Below are 19,409 nucleotides of genomic sequence, written 5' to 3' on the forward strand. Positions count from 1 at the left end.
CTTGTTTTTTTTTAAAAACTTTAAACCCCAAATAAATTTCCCCCCCAAAAAAAAACTTTTAAAGGGTTTTACCCCCAAAAAACCCCCGGGAAAAAAACCCCCCCTATTAAAAAAATACTTGGGACCCCAAAAAGGGGTTTTTTTAAACCCCCCTAATTAAAATTGGGTTTCCCCCCAAAATGGGGGAAAAACCAAAAAAGGGTTTTTAAAGTTTTACCCCCTAAATAAAATACCCACCCCCACAATTTTTTAAAATATGGGGGGCCCCCAAAAAGGGTTTTTCCCCCCCAATTTTTTTAAAAATGGGTTACCCCAAAACGGGTTCCAAACCCAACAAAAAAAGGGATTTTTACCCCAAAAGGGGAAAAACCAAAACCCAAACTAAAAAAACGTTTTCCCCAAAAGGGGGGGAAAAAAAAAACCCATAGTTTTTTTTGGGGAAAACCCCCAAAAAGGGGTTAATAACCCAAAAAAAAAAAAAATTTTTAAAAAATTTGGGATTTTTAACCTCCTAAATTTTGGGAATTTTCCCCCCCCACTTTTTAAATCTTAAACCTCTCGGGAAAAAACCAAACAAAAATTTTGTTTTAAATAAAAAAAATTTTAAGTTTTGGGGGTTTTTTAAATTTTGGGGGAAATACCTCCTAAACTGGGATAATACCACACCAACCACTAGTTAAAGTACTGTGTACCTCCTAAACTGGGACAATACCACACCAACCACTAGTTAAAGTACTGTGTAGTGTGTACCTCCTAAACTGGGACAATACCACACCAACCACTAGTTAAAGTACTGTGTACCTCCTAAACTGGGATAATACCACACCAACCACTAGTTAAAGTACTGTGTACCTCCTAAACTGGGACAATACCACACCAACCACTAGTTAAAGTACTGTGTACCTCCTAAACTGGGATAATACCACACCAACCACTAGTTAAAGTACTGTGTACCTCCTAAACTGGGACAATACCACACCAACCACTAGTTTTACACGTGGTGGAATATAGGGTTAAACTTTATCCGCCATTATATTACCCCATTATCCTTAACAGTATGGTTACCCGAGAAAATGGAGGACAATCAACGTTTTACACCTATTACTATCACGGTGCAGGACACTGTATCAGCTTATCAGACATCCTAAGCTACTTGCCAGTGATTTAGTCTTATGGGAACCTATGCATGGTACAGCACAGCAAGGCCAACCAAAACAAAGCTACTTGTCTATAATACTGAAGGAAGTTGGGACAAACTCTAAAGAGGAACAGCAAACCCTGATGCGGGACAGGGATATATGGAGGGAATTATCTGGAGTAGATCGGACTTAGTTCCGACATAGTAGTAGTAGTACTATCACAGTGATATGATCGGCTCATTAAATAACTTTAGTAACTTTAGTAACTCACTTGAGTAGCATGTTAATGTTATCGTGGGCACCGGGAGCTGTGTTGATAACCTCCAACAAATCCACCACCTCTTCTCCGTTCTCCAGCAGTATACTCTGAACATTTGGGAATTAGACTCATAATTATATCTAATTAGATAATAATGATAATTGAGATCATATTATGATAATCGATGAATTATGATAATAGTTAGCAATGCAAATGTATTATTGAGTGTGAGAAATAACCATGCGTATCTTAACACGTGTCTTAAGACTGAGAAAATACAAACAACTTGAGAGGGGATTCTTGAAACAGATAAATGATAGCATGGTAGCAGGAGCTTTCGAAAAACAAATTTGGAAATATCGTCTTCAACTAACTCTGAAAGGTTGGTGCCGTTTAGCAGCCTGGTAGAAAATAAGAACTATCTCTAAAAGGTTGGTGCCGTTTGGCAGCCTGGTATAAAATAAGAACTAACTCTGAAAGGTTGATGTCGTTTGGCAGCCTGGTAGATGACATCAGCTCCAATCTGTTGTAGAGCCGGAATATCTTGTTCTGTCATCTTCAGCATTACTTCGTCAAATATCACCTGTAGTAATTGGAAACTTTTAATGAAGGTAATTATGATTTTAATCAAGGTTATTATACACTTGAGAGTTACAGCTCATGATGACTTCATGGCCAGTATGATTCGATTATCTGCAGCAAATTCTTGCAGACACGATCAATAATGTGCAATAATTTCAACAGACTTCGTTATATTAGTCGAATTATAGTCCTAGCAATAATATGAAAATTCAAAACGCTGTTTCTCAAAATACCTTGAACTGAGTATAGTATAATAATATATAATATTATCACACTTTCGAGCCAAATTTGGCAGGAAAGCAGAATTGATATTCCATGCCCCGATGGGGAGCACTGGCTCTCACCCGGGGGCATGAAATATCAATTAGTTGCTCAGAGAGTGCTCCATAGAAACGAGGAGCCCGCTCTCAGCAACTGATCTACTACTGTAAGGTACTGATTTAAATAATGATTTAAATCAATAACCTGAGTAGTCTACGACCTTAAATGCAATGGTCAGAGAGAATTTACAATTTGATGCAAAATGTATACTTAAACGAAAACTTAAAACATTTCCTTGCGTTTCAGATGCGTCAAGCGAAATAAAAACTTTCCTTGTAAAACTTCCTCCCAATGTTGACTTTCTATTGTACTTCTTAGCCTAATAAGGCAGGAAAGCAGAATTGATATTACATGCCCCGATGGGAAGCACTGGCTCTCACCCGGGGGCATGAAATATCAATTCGTTGCTCAGAGAGAGTCAGATATTCCCATAGGAACAAGGAGCCCACTATCAACAACTGTTCTACTACTGTGAGGTACTGATTTAAATAAAGATTTAAATCAACAACCTGAAGTAGTCTATGACCGTAAATGCAATGATCAGATAAACTTTCCAGATTTAGGAAAAATATATATTTATACCTTGTTTTAAAAACATTTCCTTGCGTTTGAGTATGTTAAGCAAAATACAATTTTTTGTTCTAAAACTTTTTCAAGCTGTTGCTTTTTTACTGCACTTCATAGTTCAAAACCTAATTAGGCTTCGAATGATGAAACAAAGTAAAAACTCCCTGGTTTGTACGAGTTTCAAGCGACTTAAGGTTACTGAAAACGAGATCAAAGTTTACAAGCAGACTTGAAAGTTGCACAAAGTTTTGGTACTTGTCAGCGATACAATCAATCAGACTCATTAATTTCCTTAATCGCTTACTTGAAATTAAAAAGGAAGTGTCAGAACAAACTACAGTCACCCTCACAAAAAGTAGTAAACACAGAAACGATGTTTGATCTATTCGAAGGAAGAAAACACACAAAACAAAGCCAGATTTCAGCCATTTCAGACCTGAATTTTAACCCCCTCTGATCCCTTCTTTGAGCCATATTCCATATAGAAATTGTGCAGAAATTATACTTGGCTTTTCCAAACCGGTTTCGCCTAGATTAGCTTGCGAAATTCGTGGCTGATCTATAAACAGACTGATAAAGAGACTTATATGTAGATTCTGTACAATAAAGAGCGGAAATTCTATCCCAGGACTAGTTTTAACTGAATTTTAGTTAGTGCAAATAAGTGCAATAAAAACATCCTATAAAATATATTATTTATATAAATATATCAAGGGACGAATGACGTAACTTAATCAGCTAATCTGGTTATAAATTAGTCTGGGCACTGGGGCAAACAGGTCCGATGATTAATGTGCTGCCATTCATTAGACCAATTCAATATTGGTAACAGTACGGGTGAACTACCTGGCCATGACCAGGGTGGTTATAGGCTGGTGGAGTACTGCGTTCTAAAATGTTGAAGAGATACATTTGAATATTACAAATGTTCTGATAATTTCCAGTTCAGATAATTTCTAGCTCGAAGCAGATAATGGCAAATAATTTATAATGGCAAGTAAAGATGAATACTGACTAAGAACTAAGCAGAATACTTGATAAAATTCTAAGTCAACGATTACAAGTTGCATTGATTAAATCATTCTGAAATAACAGACAATCAAGAATCAAGACGGACGATAATATTGTTGATGTAAATTAGAGAGTGTAGTGTATAATGTGGACTGATAAATAGACACTAATTATGACCCCACAGCTCTATTCAAATACAAGAACTAGGAAATTCTTTCACCTTATCGTAGATACAGATTATACGATAAGAACTGTGATGTATAATCAACACTTAAACGGATGTTCTATACATTATACTGCATCTACAGTTTTAATGACTCTAAAAATATCTAATAGAAATAAAGTATTAGAATCACCTCACATCAATTGATTTGCAGGATGTAATTACGTATCAAACGCGCTCGCGGCGGAATATTCTAGGCTCATAAGTACAAGACCAATAGGCGGAAAACACATTAATATTGCATGCACTAGGTAGCAGTACAAAGCAAATTCAGCGCGGCACACAGCATTCACTGTGTCATAAATGTGAAACGCGAGATTCTAATTTCACGTATTGTATCTTTAATATATGAAATACTAACTTATCGAGAGCTATATATAGCTTGGACATTATAAACATAAATAAGTTCGACATGTCTAGTATTGCTTTGGTGAGATTCATAACTAACGTTTGATCAAATTCTGATTTCCAGGCCAAATTTGGCTCCAAATAATGGCAAATAATGGCAAGTAAAGATGTATACTGACTAAGAACTAAGCAGAATACTTGATAAAATTCTAAGTCAACGATTACAAGTTGCATTGATTAAATCATTCTGAAATAACAGACAATCAAGAATCAAGACGGACGATAATATTGTTGGTGTAAATTAGGGTGTGCAGTGTATAATGTGGACTGATAAATAGACAATCATGGCGCCACAGCTCTATGTAAATTTAACAACCAGGAAATTCTTTCACCTTATCGCAGATACAGATTATACGATAAGGACTGTGATGTATTATCAACACTTAAACGGATGTTCTATACATTATACTGCATCTACACTTTTATTGACTCTAAAAATATCTAATAGAAATAAAGTATTAGAATCACCTCACATCAATTGATTTGCAGGATGTAATTACGTATCAAACGCGCTCGCGGCGGAATATTCTAGACTCATAAGTACAAGACCCATAGGCGGAAAACACATTAATATTGCATGCACTAGGTAGCAGTACAAAGCAAATTCAGCGCGGCACACAGCATTCACTGTGTCATAAATGTGAAACGCGAGATTCTAATTTCACGTATTGTAACTTTAATATCTGAAATACTAACTTATCGAGAGCTATATATAATATATAGCTTGGACATTATAAACATAAATAAGTTCGACATGTCTAGTTTTGCTTTGGTGAGATTTATAACTAACGTTTGATCAAATTCTGCTTTCCCGGCCAAATTTGGCTCTAAAGAAAGTGTGATAAAACATTAATCACATGCCTTCTCATGCGATATCAACATTTTCAAAACTCGGCAAGCCTCGTTATTGAAAATGTCGATATAACCCTCGGCAAGCCTCGGGAAATATCGAAACTTTCGCTAACTCGGCAAGCCTCGTGGGCGAAAGTTTTGATATCGCATGAGAAGGCATGTGATAAATGTATAATATTATATAATAAGATAATATGAGATGTAATAGTAACTTACCAGAAGTTTATCACGTTCAATGTAGTACCGTGCAGCAGTAGATTGGGTCAGCACTACTCTCAGTAACTTCAATAAACACATGTCTATACCCACACTGCCTGTTAACATGGTTACTGTTAACATGGTTACTGTTAACATGGTTACTGTTAACATGGTTACTGTTAACATGGTTACTGTTAACATGGTTACTGTTAACATGGTTACTGTTAACATGGTTACTGTTAACATGGTTACTGTTAACATGGTTACTGTTAACATGGTTACTGTTAACATGGTTACTGTTAACATGGTTACTGTTAACATGGTTACTGTTAACATGGTTACTGTTAACATGGTTACTGTTAACATGGTTACTGTTAACATGGTTACTGTTAACATGGTTACTGTTAACATGGTTACTGTTAACATGGTTACTGTTAACATGGTTACTGTTAACATGGTTACTGTTAACATGGTTACTGTTAACATGGTTACTGTTAACATGGTTACTGTTAACATGGTTACTGTTAACATGGTTACTGTTAACATGGTTACTGTTAACATGGTTACTGTTAACATGGTTACTGTTAACATGGTTACTGTTAACATGGTTACTGTTAACATGGTTACTGTTAACATGGTTACTGTTAACATGGTTACTGTTAACATGGTTACTGTTAACATGGTTACTGTTAACATGGTTACTGTTAACATGGTTACTGTTAACATGGTTACTGTTAACATGGTTACTGTTAACATGGTTACTGTTAACATGGTTACTGTTAACATGGTTACCGTTAACATGGTTACCATTAACATGGTTACTGTTAACATGGTTACTGTTAACATGGTTACTGTTAACATGGTTACTGTTAACATGGTTACTGTTAACATGGTTACCATTAACATGGTTACTGTTAACATGGTTACTGTTAACATGGTTACTGTTAACATGGTTACTGTTAACATGGTTACTGTTAACATGGTTACTGTTAACATGGTCACTGTTAACATGGGTACCGTTAACATGGTTACCGTTAACATGGTTACTGTTAACACGGTTACTGTTAACATGGTTACCGTTAACATGGTTACTGTTAACATGGTTACTGTTAACATGGTTACTGTTAACATGGTTACTGTTAACATGGTTACTGTTAACATGGTTACTGTTAACATGGTTACTGTTAACATGGTTACTGTTAACATGGTTACTGTTAATCCGATGGATCGCAGCCCATATTGGGTTGTGGGGAAATGAAAAAGCGGATGAGCTGGCCAAGCTTGGCACGACCAGCGAACACGTTTTGAAATGCCCAATCCCTCAATCTTACATCAAACGACAAATCAACAACAAAGTCCACAGACTGAATCAGGATATCTGGTTAACGGATGGTCCTAGACACACCAAACTAACACTTGGCCAAAAGCACACCAAAATAATCAATAATATAAACACGTCACTCATCAACAATAGACAAGACTATAGAACCGCAGTCCACCTAATCACGGGCCACTGTGGCTTAAACAAACACCTTCACACCATCCGCAAATCTAGCACCAGTGCTTGTCCTATGTGCGGTGACGGAGAGGAAACTGTCTCACACTTTCTTGGACAGTGCCCAGCTATTGCCCAACTAAGAGGTCAATACTTTCGGGACTACTACCTCTCGGTCAACGACATATTCGACAACCACCACATTACCACAATCGTCAACTTCACAAACCGCACCAAACGCTTAATAGTACCAGAAGAACTGGATCAGACTGGTGTAACTTAGCGCATTAACACATCACATTTGCAGCCTTGCCTAACTGATCTATAAACTCATCTGGTACCAAAGCGCGGTATTCCCATTCAGATCATTACCACCACCGTCCTCCACAATTCACACTGTTGTCTCCAATAAACCCCTCCTCATCCCAGAGGTAGGCAAAGCATCTTAATGCTATCCTCTAGTGGGCTTTCTATGCCCAGCCTCTCTTAAAAAAAAAAAAAAAAAAAAAAAAAAATGGTTACTGTTAACATGGTTACTGTTAACATGGTTACTGTTAACATGGTTACTGTTAACATGGTTACTGTTAACATGGTTACTGTTAACATGGTTACTGTTAACATGGTTACTGTTAACATGGTTACCATTAACATGGTTACTATTAACATGGTTACTATTAACATGGTTACTATTAACATGGTAACTTACTCTCAGTCATGAGCATGGTAAGGAGTCTCGGGGACTCAATGATGGTCTGTCCGAGGGAGGGGGAGTAGTCCACCAACCAGAACACACATTCCAGACATTGTCTGAAGTCTTCCTCGTCTGGAGATACAAGTCCTGGGGGTGATAGTCAGTATTTGGATCTGATAAAAACGGCTTTAAATGTGATAACTATGGTAACGAGGTGATTCACAGGGTAGCAAGGGGAATTAACAGGGTAACAGTGGTGATGGAAGCTAATAGAAATATCTTTCCCTAGAGGCTAGAACTATGTACTTTATTAACGCATTACGTAATCTACCAGAGCTACAGTATGAGACCATTCAGACCAAGGTTAATGGTTATACTGTTATCCAATGATTTATCAAATTTAACGAGGTATGATCGTCATCTTCTTAGAGCGTTTGATGTCTGTGTGAAGGTAAAATGTTGACATCCCATTACTTTAGTATTGCTATACAACTACTACAGATTTATTTAATTGATTAAATGTAAACCATGCAGGCTCTCAACTAGGAGGTTGGTCAGGAAGTCGGGAATTTGATATAAAATATTGATCAACCAAAACTAATATAATATGGTCAGTGCACAGTTGGTGCATAATATCGAGCGAGTGTACTTAATGTTGAACCTTGAATGTTATTGGCTAGTTCCATGAAACTATCGACCACCAAAGGGAGGAAAACACCAGAAAACTCCTGTGACTGAGTGAAGCCCATGCAGCACTTAGCTAGGAGAGTGCAGAGTTTAGTAGCCGTGCTCCAGGGCACCCTCAACCCCTCAAAATCTTGTTTTATCACATCCGTCATGGTGCTGGGATCATGGAGAGAGATGTAAGACTTATGTGGCAATATCCTGCTTTTCATGGTATTGGTAATATTGTTAAAACACTGATCACTATTTAATTACGGTTATAAAACTTCTTGTCAGATTATAGTCTGACAAAAACCACAATCATCAGTTACTTAATAACCCTGAAGGTATCATGTTTCAAACCTACCTCATGATCTCGTTCTCCCAGAGCAGTGATCTGATCTCCCTGTTATCATGCTGTTCCAGCAGCTGTTCTATCTGGTAGATTGGAACAGTAACAACTTCATTAGTTCATTAAATCGATCATTATTTTAGGGGATTTATTCACTTTACTTGTTAGTAATGTAGGATTCATCGCGGATATCATTGGATTTTAACAATATTCCCTAACAAATAATAATTTATAACAAACTTGTAGATTTTAAGCTAATTGAAAATTATGTTAAAGCAAGCAATAAGTTAAACAAACCTGTAAAAGAAGTGTTGGTATGTTGCTATCTCCCGCTTTAGACAGCTTGTACAAGAGAACATCAACCTCTTGTTTCGCAGCCATTTTACAAACCGACTTCACAGGCTTTTTTTTCAGTTACAAACTTGCTTTTTTCTTGTCTTACATCTAAAGCTGTGCTTTTGTTAGTCAGCTGATTGTTTTTATGATATTTAACAAAAATTGGAATTGACGGATTTTTTCGAGTAACTTTCATAAAATGAAAAAATAAATAAACTCGCACAATCAAAACTTGCAACAAAACTAACAATAAAAACTTACAATCAATATGAATTTAATCATCGTCGAATTCTATACAATATAAAATTACCAACTTGAAAAATGCAACCAAAAACATAGATAGCAGATACGTGATTTAAAAACCCAGAAGAATAATTTTGTTTGATGCATAGTTTACCCATAATTGGCATATTATTCATTTACTATTCATCCCCTCACAGTCTAGTTCCTCACACATTCTAACAAAATACATAGTACGACACAGCTCCTCCAGCGCCAACAACTGCAAAAACCGGAGCTGCAGCAGTACCAAGAATTGAGGTGGCTCCCAGACTTTGTAACCATGCGAAAGCAGAACCGGCGGCGACATTCCCGAAGTAACCTTGTATTGCAGCAGCGATTGAACCACCAGCAATTCCATTTGCGGTGAAACCTGTTAACCATGGTAGACCTAGGCTAGATAAAAAGCCGGAAAGAATACCGACTCCTTCCGCCCCTATTTCACATAGATTGAAACTGAAGATAAATGAAAAAGTTACAGGATATAACATTATTGTAGGGTCATTTTGGCATTTGCCAAAATAATAATTTTATTGTCATAGTCTATCAATTTATAACTACAATGTATCGGTGGACATAATAAAGATAGACGACTGATAAGAAAGGACCGTGAAGAAGGACGTGGAGAGAGAAGAATACGAAGGGAAGCCTAATGGATGCGCAGAGGAGATCGCGAGAAGTGGAGCCCTAATGGCAAATGGACTTGAAACTGTTTAGATTCTAAACTTGATTAAAGTTGGTTTTATATCATAAGTTTATATGCATGTCAGTATTAGTTCAGTATTTTAGCGTAGTATTTTAGGGCATTTATAAGTGTACGAAATTTAGTACAGCAGGGTAGTGCAGAGAGTTCAGTTTAAGGCCACAGGGGGGGGGTCGAGGCCTCAAAAAATGCAAAAAAACATTATGCTTTGAATCAATATATATTTTTGTGGTGGATACTTTGCCACCACTCATTTGTCTGTAGCTATTTTACTTTTTTTTATAAATGAGGTTAACCAATTCTCATTTAACCTCATTTTTTTGATAAATCGATAATGGAGGGCAGAAATATTGATGCCATTACAACTGAAAACTACGATAAGCTTTGTTTTTATTGTTTTTGTGTTATTTCAGCAGTTAAACTTTGAAAAATATACAAATAAAGGCAAAATTCTCAAAAATCACATAACATAAAAAACAGTTTTTTGCCTCTCCTGAAAACCTCGAATTTTTGACTTCAAAATCTATCTTCTCCTAGAGTTTTTATCCATTTCACCTCAAATTTGGAACTTATGTTCCTGACATAAATTTAAAAGTTTGTTATGTAACGATTGTTGTAATTTTGCTCCTAACTCTTTTTATGAGGTTAACCATTTTAAATTTTGTAACCCGCACTCATGGTTAACCTCATATCTCAGCTTTGGAGCAAGATATCATAAATCGTTACATAACAAAAACTCAAAATACCTTGAAGAACATTGTTGCCAAGTTACAAGGTTCTAAGTCATAAACTGAAAAAGAAGATAGATTTTGAACACGATTTCATTTAAAGTTTTCATTTACAATAGAATTACAGGTAAACCTCAAAATTCAACGCGCGATATCTTCAAATAGGAAACTTTGTTTTCGGTAAGGACAAAAGCATTTGAAAATTTAGATCGAACTCTACAACATATCTCAAAATCTCAAAATCGACCTCGGACCCCCCCCCCCTGTGGCCTTAACACCTCTGTTTTGGGGAGCGGAGAGTTCATTTTAACATCTCTGTTTTGATTATCAGAGGGTGCATTGTAGCACCTCTGTTCTGGTTACAAAGAGGATAGTTTAGGAATTGTTTAGAGCAGAGAGATTTGGGGAGCAGAGAGTTCATTTTAACATCTCTGTTTTGATTATCAGAGGGTGCATTTTAACACCTCTGTTTTGGTTACAAGGAGGATAGTTTGGGATTTGTTTAGGGATTGCTAAAACGAGTGGGAGATTGTTTATACTATCAGGGGGTATTTAAGAGTGGGCCTGTTGGATGGCAGGACACACCCTTTTTGGTTGAGTGCCACGGAATTTGCAGTTAAAGTTGACAGTTAAATAACTAGTATATTCGAATTATTAACATAGTATTTGAGGAACACTGAGATATTGTAATTACAATTCTTAACGGTTTATTCAAATTAAAGTATTTCCCCTTGTCAACTTGCTGAACAAAATATAAAGGAAAAGAGCCTTTTATCAACATATTATAATTAACCATATTCTATATCGAATCAATAGGCAGTAGGCACGGAAAAAGAAAGATATTTTAATAATTACTCACGGCAGGTCTTTTGCAGATTCTCCTTCAAGTATATATTCCATAATTGACTCCTATCATATCATCAAGTTTGTTTAAAATTCACTCGAATTTATTTAAATAGCTACGGTAATTTAGATACACAATCTCGCTATAGTAACGCTATATTATCAAAATAAACTTAACAAACATTGCTTTTATTTATCATCCCCATCGTGTAATACATCGTTGAACTATACTAATTATTTCCTTTAACATTTTGATCAGAAAATAAAGTTTTACTCAATAACGAATAAATAACAAAGCGGAATTGAATGATCCGTCACCAATTAACTGCTGTACAAAATATGTAGCTCCAGATCCTGTTGCGACTCCACTCCAAGTAAAGCCCGCAAAATAAGTAGCGCTCGCCGTGACCCCTGTCGCCCACTTGTTGTCATATAATAATATGTATGTTTGACTAATGCATCGATTTACTTAAATGATTTAATGAGGAAGAAAATAATGTCTCATGTGGAAGAGCGTATAATTATAACAGCTGATGAACGAGTCACACAGAAAGTGTGTCATATTTCTAGTTCAACATTTGATTTAGTTCGGATAGTTACCATAGTCATAAGTGAAACAATCTCTTATTCTAAATTTTTAATAACAAGATAGTGATACAAAAACATCAATAAAAGATACTCAAGATGATAATTATGTGTAATGAAATTTATAAAAACGAGCAAGTTGTCGCAAGAAAATTTGCGCAAAAAAGTATTCTTCTAATTTAGAAAAAAAAAACAATAACATAAAAACATGATTCTTATTTATTGATCATGAATTTAACAACGTGGAGTAAAATTATCTTACTAAATCTAACACGTCCAGATAAGAGTTTTGTTCGCAATAAATTAATGTTTTGCATAAAAAGTCCTCTCAAAATCACTCCTCCCAACAGGTACTTTTTAACAGATGATAAAGAGAGCGACACCGCCTACAACTGCAGCAGTTCCAATTACTGTTGTGGCAGCAACACTCTGCATGAAAGCGAAAACACCCCCTGCAGCCACGTTTCCAACTGCAGCCTGTGCGGCTGCCGCTGCTGACCCTGCTGCTATACCAGAAGATGTAAAGCCCGCCAAGAACGGTACGCTAGTAGCGATACCTGCCCCAATGGAGCCTAGTCCTCCAACAAGTGCACAAATACCCCTGCAATATTAGGAAATATATATATTATATAATAATAATAGGAGATAATAGTTTCATGATGGAAAAAGTGTTATTCTGAACATTAAATTATGGAATCATTATTTCGCAAGCTTTTCAACGGATACATTAAATTGAAATACTTACGGCATCTTTGTGAATTTCTTTTCTACGGAAAGTTAAAATTAGTTATACAAATTATGATATTCTGAGAATTGCGTCAATTAGTTAATGATTAAGAGGAGAATTAAGAGGAGAAAGTAGATAATTCAACGAGAATAGACTAAATTAATAACCGATAAACGAGTCACAAAATAAGTGTAACGTTACGTTAGCACTATCATCTCATCGCAACCAAATGAAATGTCTTGTTTTCTAATTATGACAAGGCTACATTAATACTACTAAAAAAATAATTAGCTACATTTTAATTTTTAGTATATTTAAGTATTGTTAGTAGTTACTCCAATGCTTAAGACCCAGGCATGGCATGGTTAAATAATTCAACTAGGCTTCACGACACGTGGAAATTGATTATTTAATTACAGGATCAGGGTTTTATACTAGTATAAACTGCAACTGGATGCCATTATATTATATTAATTTGAGTTAATTATTCATAGTGATTCATAACTTAACAAAATATAACTACATTTTGGGTTGAAACAACATACAAGATAGCAATGGTAAGAACTCTAGGTTACAATTATTAGAGTTGCTCGGTTTATACAATTAGAGTTGCTAGGTTACAATTAGAGTTGCTAAGTTACAATTAGAGTTGCTACGTTACAATTAGAGTTGCTACGTTACAATTAGAGTTGCAAGGTTACAATTAGAGTTGCTAAGTTACAATTAGAGTTGCTACGTTACAATTAGAGTTGCTACGTTACAATTAGAGTTGCTACGTTACAATTAGAGTTGCTAGGTTACAATTAGAGTTGCTAGGTTACAATTAGAGTTGCTAGGTTACAATTAGAGTTGCTACGTTACAATTAGAGTTGCTACGTTACAATTAGAGTTGCAAGGTTACAATTAGAGTTGCTAAGTTACAATTAGAGTTGCTACGTTACAATTAGAGTTGCTACGTTACAATTAGAGTTGCTACGTTACAATTAGAGTTGCTACGTTACAATTAGAGTTGCAAGGTTACAATTAGAGTTGCTAAGTTACAATTAGAGTTGCTACGTTACAATTAGAGTTGCTACGTTACAATTAGAGTTGCTACGTTACAATTAGAGTTGCTAGGTTACAATTAGAGTTGCTAGGTTACAATTAGAGTTGCTAGGTTACAATTAGAGTTGCTAGGTTACAATTAGAGTTGCTAAGTTACAATTAGAGTTGCTAGGTTACAATTAGAGTTGCTACGTTACAATTAGAGTTGCTAGGTTACAATTAGAGTTGCTAGGTTACAATTAGAGTTGCTGCGAAGTACACAAATTTAAAAGACGAACTCAAGTATAATAAATCGTACAGAATTCAAGGATGGGGTGAGTGCTCATGTGATACTGATAACAGATAAATAACATGGTCTGTGAGTGTGATGGCTGAAGCGGCAATGCAAGATACGTGAAATATAGGAAAGTATGATATAAGAGCAGACTATAGTAGAGCTGGCCATTCTATTGGTCAGTTTGCACGTGCATCAGGGTAAATAATGACGTCACGCCTCTTACAAGCTGTTAAACAGTGCAGCTGTAACAAGACACCAACAATATGAACTCAGAGGTGAGATTGTGCATTATGGCGCTGCTGCAAATGCGGACTATAGAGAAATGAGGTGTAATGGACTGATGATTATAATTAATAGGACGGATGTAAATTGTAAATGATAATCACAGTCACTTCGACTTTACTGCTTATTCTGTAGATAACGAATGTAGATAATAATCACAGTCGCTTGGACTTATTGTGAACATAACACACGGACTGTTATGCTAGAGTAATATGGTAAAGTTGAGGCATCATTTTAAATCTGGCAGATGTCTTATACAATCGCTTATTATAATTAATGAACCTTTATTGTTATATAGATGGACATTTTTTAGGTTTATATTAGAGTTGCATGGAGAATGAAATAAAACGAGGAGATTGATTTAAATCAACAACTTAACATTGTTATTACATAACCAATAATGTTGTTAAACAGCATTTAAAGATAACATGAGGTTAATATTTTATCAAGATAGCAACACATGTTGATATAATAACAATAACATATTATTATTAACGAGTAAGATAACAAAACATCAATTAGGATACAAATTATACCAGCATTATTAAGGTTATTATAAATTTATAAGTTTATAAAAACGTGTTGTTTTATAAGTTTATAAGTTCAATGGCGTTCAACCCAAGAATAAGATCTAAATTTAAATTAAAGACTCGAAGGATTATTAAACAACTAATGATGATAATTTTAGGTATCGTTCGACTCTTCAAACCGATTTACGGTACCCTATTCCTTCAAATTTTAGTTCAACATAATATTATAAGCATACCTACAGGTTATTCGACATTCTGCAAAATAAATTCAGAAGATTATTTCGTTTAAAATGTTGTCTTAACTATTCATCAGAATACAAAAAAAGAGATTCTATTGTTTAAAAACCCAGTAGATATATTCCATAGGCTCGATTATCACAAAAATTTCAAAAACGAATACTGCATGAACGGGTACAGCCCATAAACTGCATTTAAACAGGACATGCAAAAAAAGATTAATAACAAATAATTCAGCAATTTCAAAGTATTAAAGCATTTAGTTAATTCCGTTATGCATCATGAGTTAACCAGGTGTTATCGAGTTTTCAAACTGAGTTTCTAAACCAGCAAAATTTACAAAATTTTATAAACCCACAACAAATTAAACTTTATAACCAAACTAGCAACTGCATCAAACCAATTAAACACTAGCTATGATTTCATATCCAGATAAACCGATATAAATGTTGAATAATATTAATGCTATCAAAAATGATCAGAGTAGATATATGATTAAGGATGTTGCTCTTATCTTGAAAGAAGTTTTATAATTATAAACCTATCAGTTACACCTACCAAAAGTTTAATTGCCATAATAATTATTATATGTTAATAAGAAAAATAATCGATACAAAACGCAAGTTAATTGAGCAATTTAAAAGTAAATTATGTTGAATTTCATAGCACGAGACCATGACACATATTACATAATATCCTGAAATTTGGGCTTGCTCAAAAAATTTCAGGAGGGAAGCTCCAAAAGATTTATCCCAATGATTTAACGATTTTTGTCAATTGCAAGGCCTTGCAGTGTTTATATCTTTATCTTTTAACGAGTAAATGAAATGATCCAGATTCACGAATTTAGTACTGATTAATAACAATTCGACAATTATTACAGACAGCGAATTGTTGAACCAAAAATAAACGCGTGTTTAGTCCCGTATCTAGCTCCCGCACTAAATTCTGGTTCAAGTTAGAAAAAGTAGCAAAAATTTAAATACAGATTAGTTAACAGCAGTAGAGATTGTTAAAGCTAATCGGTGATGGTTAATAGGAAATGAGTTCTGGTATTATCTCTCTTATCAGTTAATGTGCTGTTTCTGCCAACAGATTCTTACGGAAGTGTAATGTGTATACTCTACTCACAAAAACGTTTCAACCTACCAAGTTGTATTCTAGATCCTTATTTGGAGATAAGAAACTGAGCACTGTTTCTACTGCATGTACTTCATACAAAAACACCAATAATACGGAACGCTGTTTGAAGCACCACGTGTTACGTTAGTTTTGTTATTTCATATTTCATAGATAATACTTTAGACAGGCTAGGTGTCGCAATAAAGTTTGAATTCCTAGATTATATATGAATTGAGCTAGTACTGTACAGTGAATTGAGATGCTAAGTGTATTATAATCTCACAAATAATGTGAAGCTATGAGGACTGTAACAGCTGGTACAAGGAGTGGTTTGCTAGTTCATGTCAAAGACAAGGAGAGAAAGGAGAGAGAAGAAAGAGAAAAGAACGAGAGAAAGCTGTGTATTTAAAAATATAATGTAAGTTATGTCATTACATCTATAAATAAAGGCTAAAGAGTTAGGGACTTGAAGAAGAGGGAGTATATACATTGTCCACATATTATGATACAGAGAAACGCTATCTTAGGCGAGAAGGAGTAGGACTCCTCGAACTACATTCAATCCTACTGTAAAGTCCTCAATAAATGTAAAGATTTGTAGTGTTAAAATTAGTTAAAAACATATAATACTAGAAACCCACCGCTAGTCGAAAGCTTTGTTCGAGGAAATTTTAAGCATCAGTTATGTTTTAATTTCTCTTCATCATATAGCCCCAAAACGATACTTTTTACCGCATCAAAAAATTTCAATCACAACCAAAGTTATAAATATATATAGGTATATAGCGTCATGAGGGTAAATGTGAGCTAGTTGTGAAATTCTGATATTTCAATCGAGAATGACAGTCAATTGAATTATTGCCAGGCAATTAAAATGTTTAACTGCGCAAAGTTATTTGCGTAATTAGAAAACAACAATATTTTTGTTGATTGTGTGTGCGCGGCGTCATGTCAGCATTGTGTGTAGTTCTAGCGAATTTAGTATCGAAAAAAAAGTATCGATACTTTTTACTGCATCAAAATATTGCAATCACAAACAAAGTTATAAGAAGTCATAGCGTGAGCGTAAATGTGAGCTAGTTTTGAAATTATGACGTATCATACAGCATAACAACGCGCGTTGTTAATCTGTGGTTGCTCGCGCACGTGCATTTTTATCGTTGCTACGCAACAGCGCAGTAAACCTTTGCTTAAATAACGCCATTATTCTAACGATTATTTAACCTCACTTCCGACGTTAATTATAAAAAATCTAAAGCCTAAATCAAAATTCTAAGAATGCTATAGCCTATTCCTATCCTTTTTCTACAACCCTGCTAAAAATGGCGAGGTTTCAACTCCATTTGCGAGCTGGGTTTGGCATCACCAGAGGGTCATTTTGAGGTCGATTTTCGGTGTTTTTTCTTCTATGTCCCCGTTGCCGGGGAAATTTCGTCAAGTTTAAAATATAATATAGATATTATATAACTGGACCAGACGTTTATAGCCATAAAACAATATACACTAATGACTTAGGTGGAACTACTTTGAATTTTAGTTATATAACTTGTGTGGTGTCTGATGTTATTATCGAAACTATTATTAATCAGTAATTTAAATCTAAGATGAATCTATCCAAATTTTCATGTTTAAATTCGTTAAAACTTAAGTCAGGTTGCGGTGGATTGAATTTTTAAAACAGCTGAAGTTTTCTTCAACATATTAAGTGGAATTCAATTTATGGGTAACTTACGAAAAATGTTTTCTCTAGAGTGTTTAAGCAAAAAATTCCTTTCTAGTGACTTTATTGAGGCTTATTCAGCTCTTTAGTATTTGTATTGGTGTGGAGCTCCCATTTTATACCATAATTTAATAAACAGCACAAATCGCTGAACAGCAGCGTTTCAACATATTTCAAAAGTCTTGCAACCAGTGACAAACTCCCATTAACTCAGCAAAACATGACTCATTTCAACATAATACGCCTAGAGTCTATTAATGAGCAAATAAAAAAGCGAAGATATATAAATTATATTTAACATTCAGAGCTGTGGTTGTTACTTCGAACACGCTTTAACAGGATGTCTAGCTTGAGGGTGAGCTCCTGGTTGGCCCGCCTCAACTCCGATATAGAGTGCTCCTGAAAATTCAGAGATGTAATTTGGACATAATTCGATCTCCGCAAGCAATTAGCTAAGTCTGGTATCTAAGTGTAAAAGCTAATTTACAAGCAAGGTGGTAATGTGTTTCTTAGATTGTCACAAAGTCTTACAGGTAGTCGACTTTAAATAATAATTAACAGTTCAAAATAAAATCGTGAATTATATTAAGTTAAGTAATATTAAGTTATATTATGTTAAGAGTACTATACCTGTTTTTCGAGGTTGCAAGACATCCTCTCCAGGGCGAGTGCTGGGTCCAGAAGACCAGTGGGGGACGAGGTCATGGACTGAGCGTCTTCTTCGTCTTTAGCTCCAGGGTTCTTCTGAAGCTCTGAACAAGCAAATTATATGTAAAATATGTAAAATATGTAATAATATGCAAATATGGAAGACAAAAACAACTTTCTACTTTTATAAGATGTAAACGTACGGCAGTATCCAAGAAGCTCGACCCAGTCCGCGGACAACATATGATATGATTGTATTATTAAGCAGATCATATAATATGTCCGCATAGTAGTTGAATGATATGTATGAATGGTATGTACATATGAATGGTATCATGGTATCTTGGATGCAATTAGTTACGACTAACATTAATTGTAATTACGTAGTAAATTGCTCAATGAAATTAACGATTTTTATCAAAGTGTGGTGTATAAATCATTTGATTCCTATGGAGTATTATAAATTACCGTTATCATCAACAACAACTATTCCTCTGGAGTCTGGAGACGACTAGGGATTTACCTACTTGATTACACTTGTCGAGAGGAGAGGTAGTTTTACAAATGGGAACGGGTGGATTTTGGGG

General features: G+C 35.1%; 2 protein-coding genes across 2 annotated transcripts in view; both read right to left on the minus strand.

Moving 5' to 3' along the window:
* Nucleotides 1-1,406: 1,406 nt before the first annotated feature.
* On the minus strand, nt 1,407-9,207 carry LOC134819847 (IQ calmodulin-binding motif-containing protein 1-like). The gene is made up of 7 exons (XM_063829998.1): nt 9,059-9,207; nt 8,777-8,847; nt 8,408-8,589; nt 7,762-7,893; nt 5,579-5,676; nt 1,871-1,981; nt 1,407-1,505 (listed from the first exon to the last, which is right to left on the minus strand). Exons 1-7 carry the CDS (start codon nt 9,140-9,142, stop codon nt 1,407-1,409), a joined length of 777 nt encoding a protein of 258 aa, XP_063686068.1. The 5' UTR covers nt 9,143-9,207.
* Nucleotides 9,208-17,914: 8,707 nt separating this feature from the next.
* LOC134819948 (short transient receptor potential channel 4-like) overlaps nt 17,915-19,409 on the minus strand; it is a 219,816-nt gene continuing 218,321 nt past the window's right edge. Inside the window, exon 6 of the mRNA XM_063830111.1 lies at nt 17,915-18,573. The gene's annotated coding sequence lies outside the window, so the exon portion shown is untranslated. The remainder of the gene's footprint in view (nt 18,574-19,409) is intronic.

The sequence above is a fragment of the Bolinopsis microptera genome, chromosome 8 (assembly GCF_026151205.1).
Source record: "Bolinopsis microptera isolate Bmic1 chromosome 8, MBARI_Bmic_1.0, whole genome shotgun sequence".
Taxonomy (NCBI): Eukaryota; Metazoa; Ctenophora; class Tentaculata; order Lobata; family Bolinopsidae; genus Bolinopsis; species Bolinopsis microptera.

Coding starts and splice junctions, on each gene's coding strand:
- LOC134819847 (XM_063829998.1), bottom strand. CDS start 9,142: ATGGCTGCGAAACAAGAGGTTGATGTTCTCTTGTACAAGCTGTCTAAA. Junction 8,848..9,058: donor TACCAACACTTCTTTTACAG/GTTTGTTTAACT, acceptor CCAATCTACCAG/ATAGAACAGCTGCTGGAACA. Junction 7,894..8,407: donor ACTAGCCAATAACATTCAAG/GTTCAACATTAA, acceptor TATCACCCCCAG/GACTTGTATCTCCAGACGAG.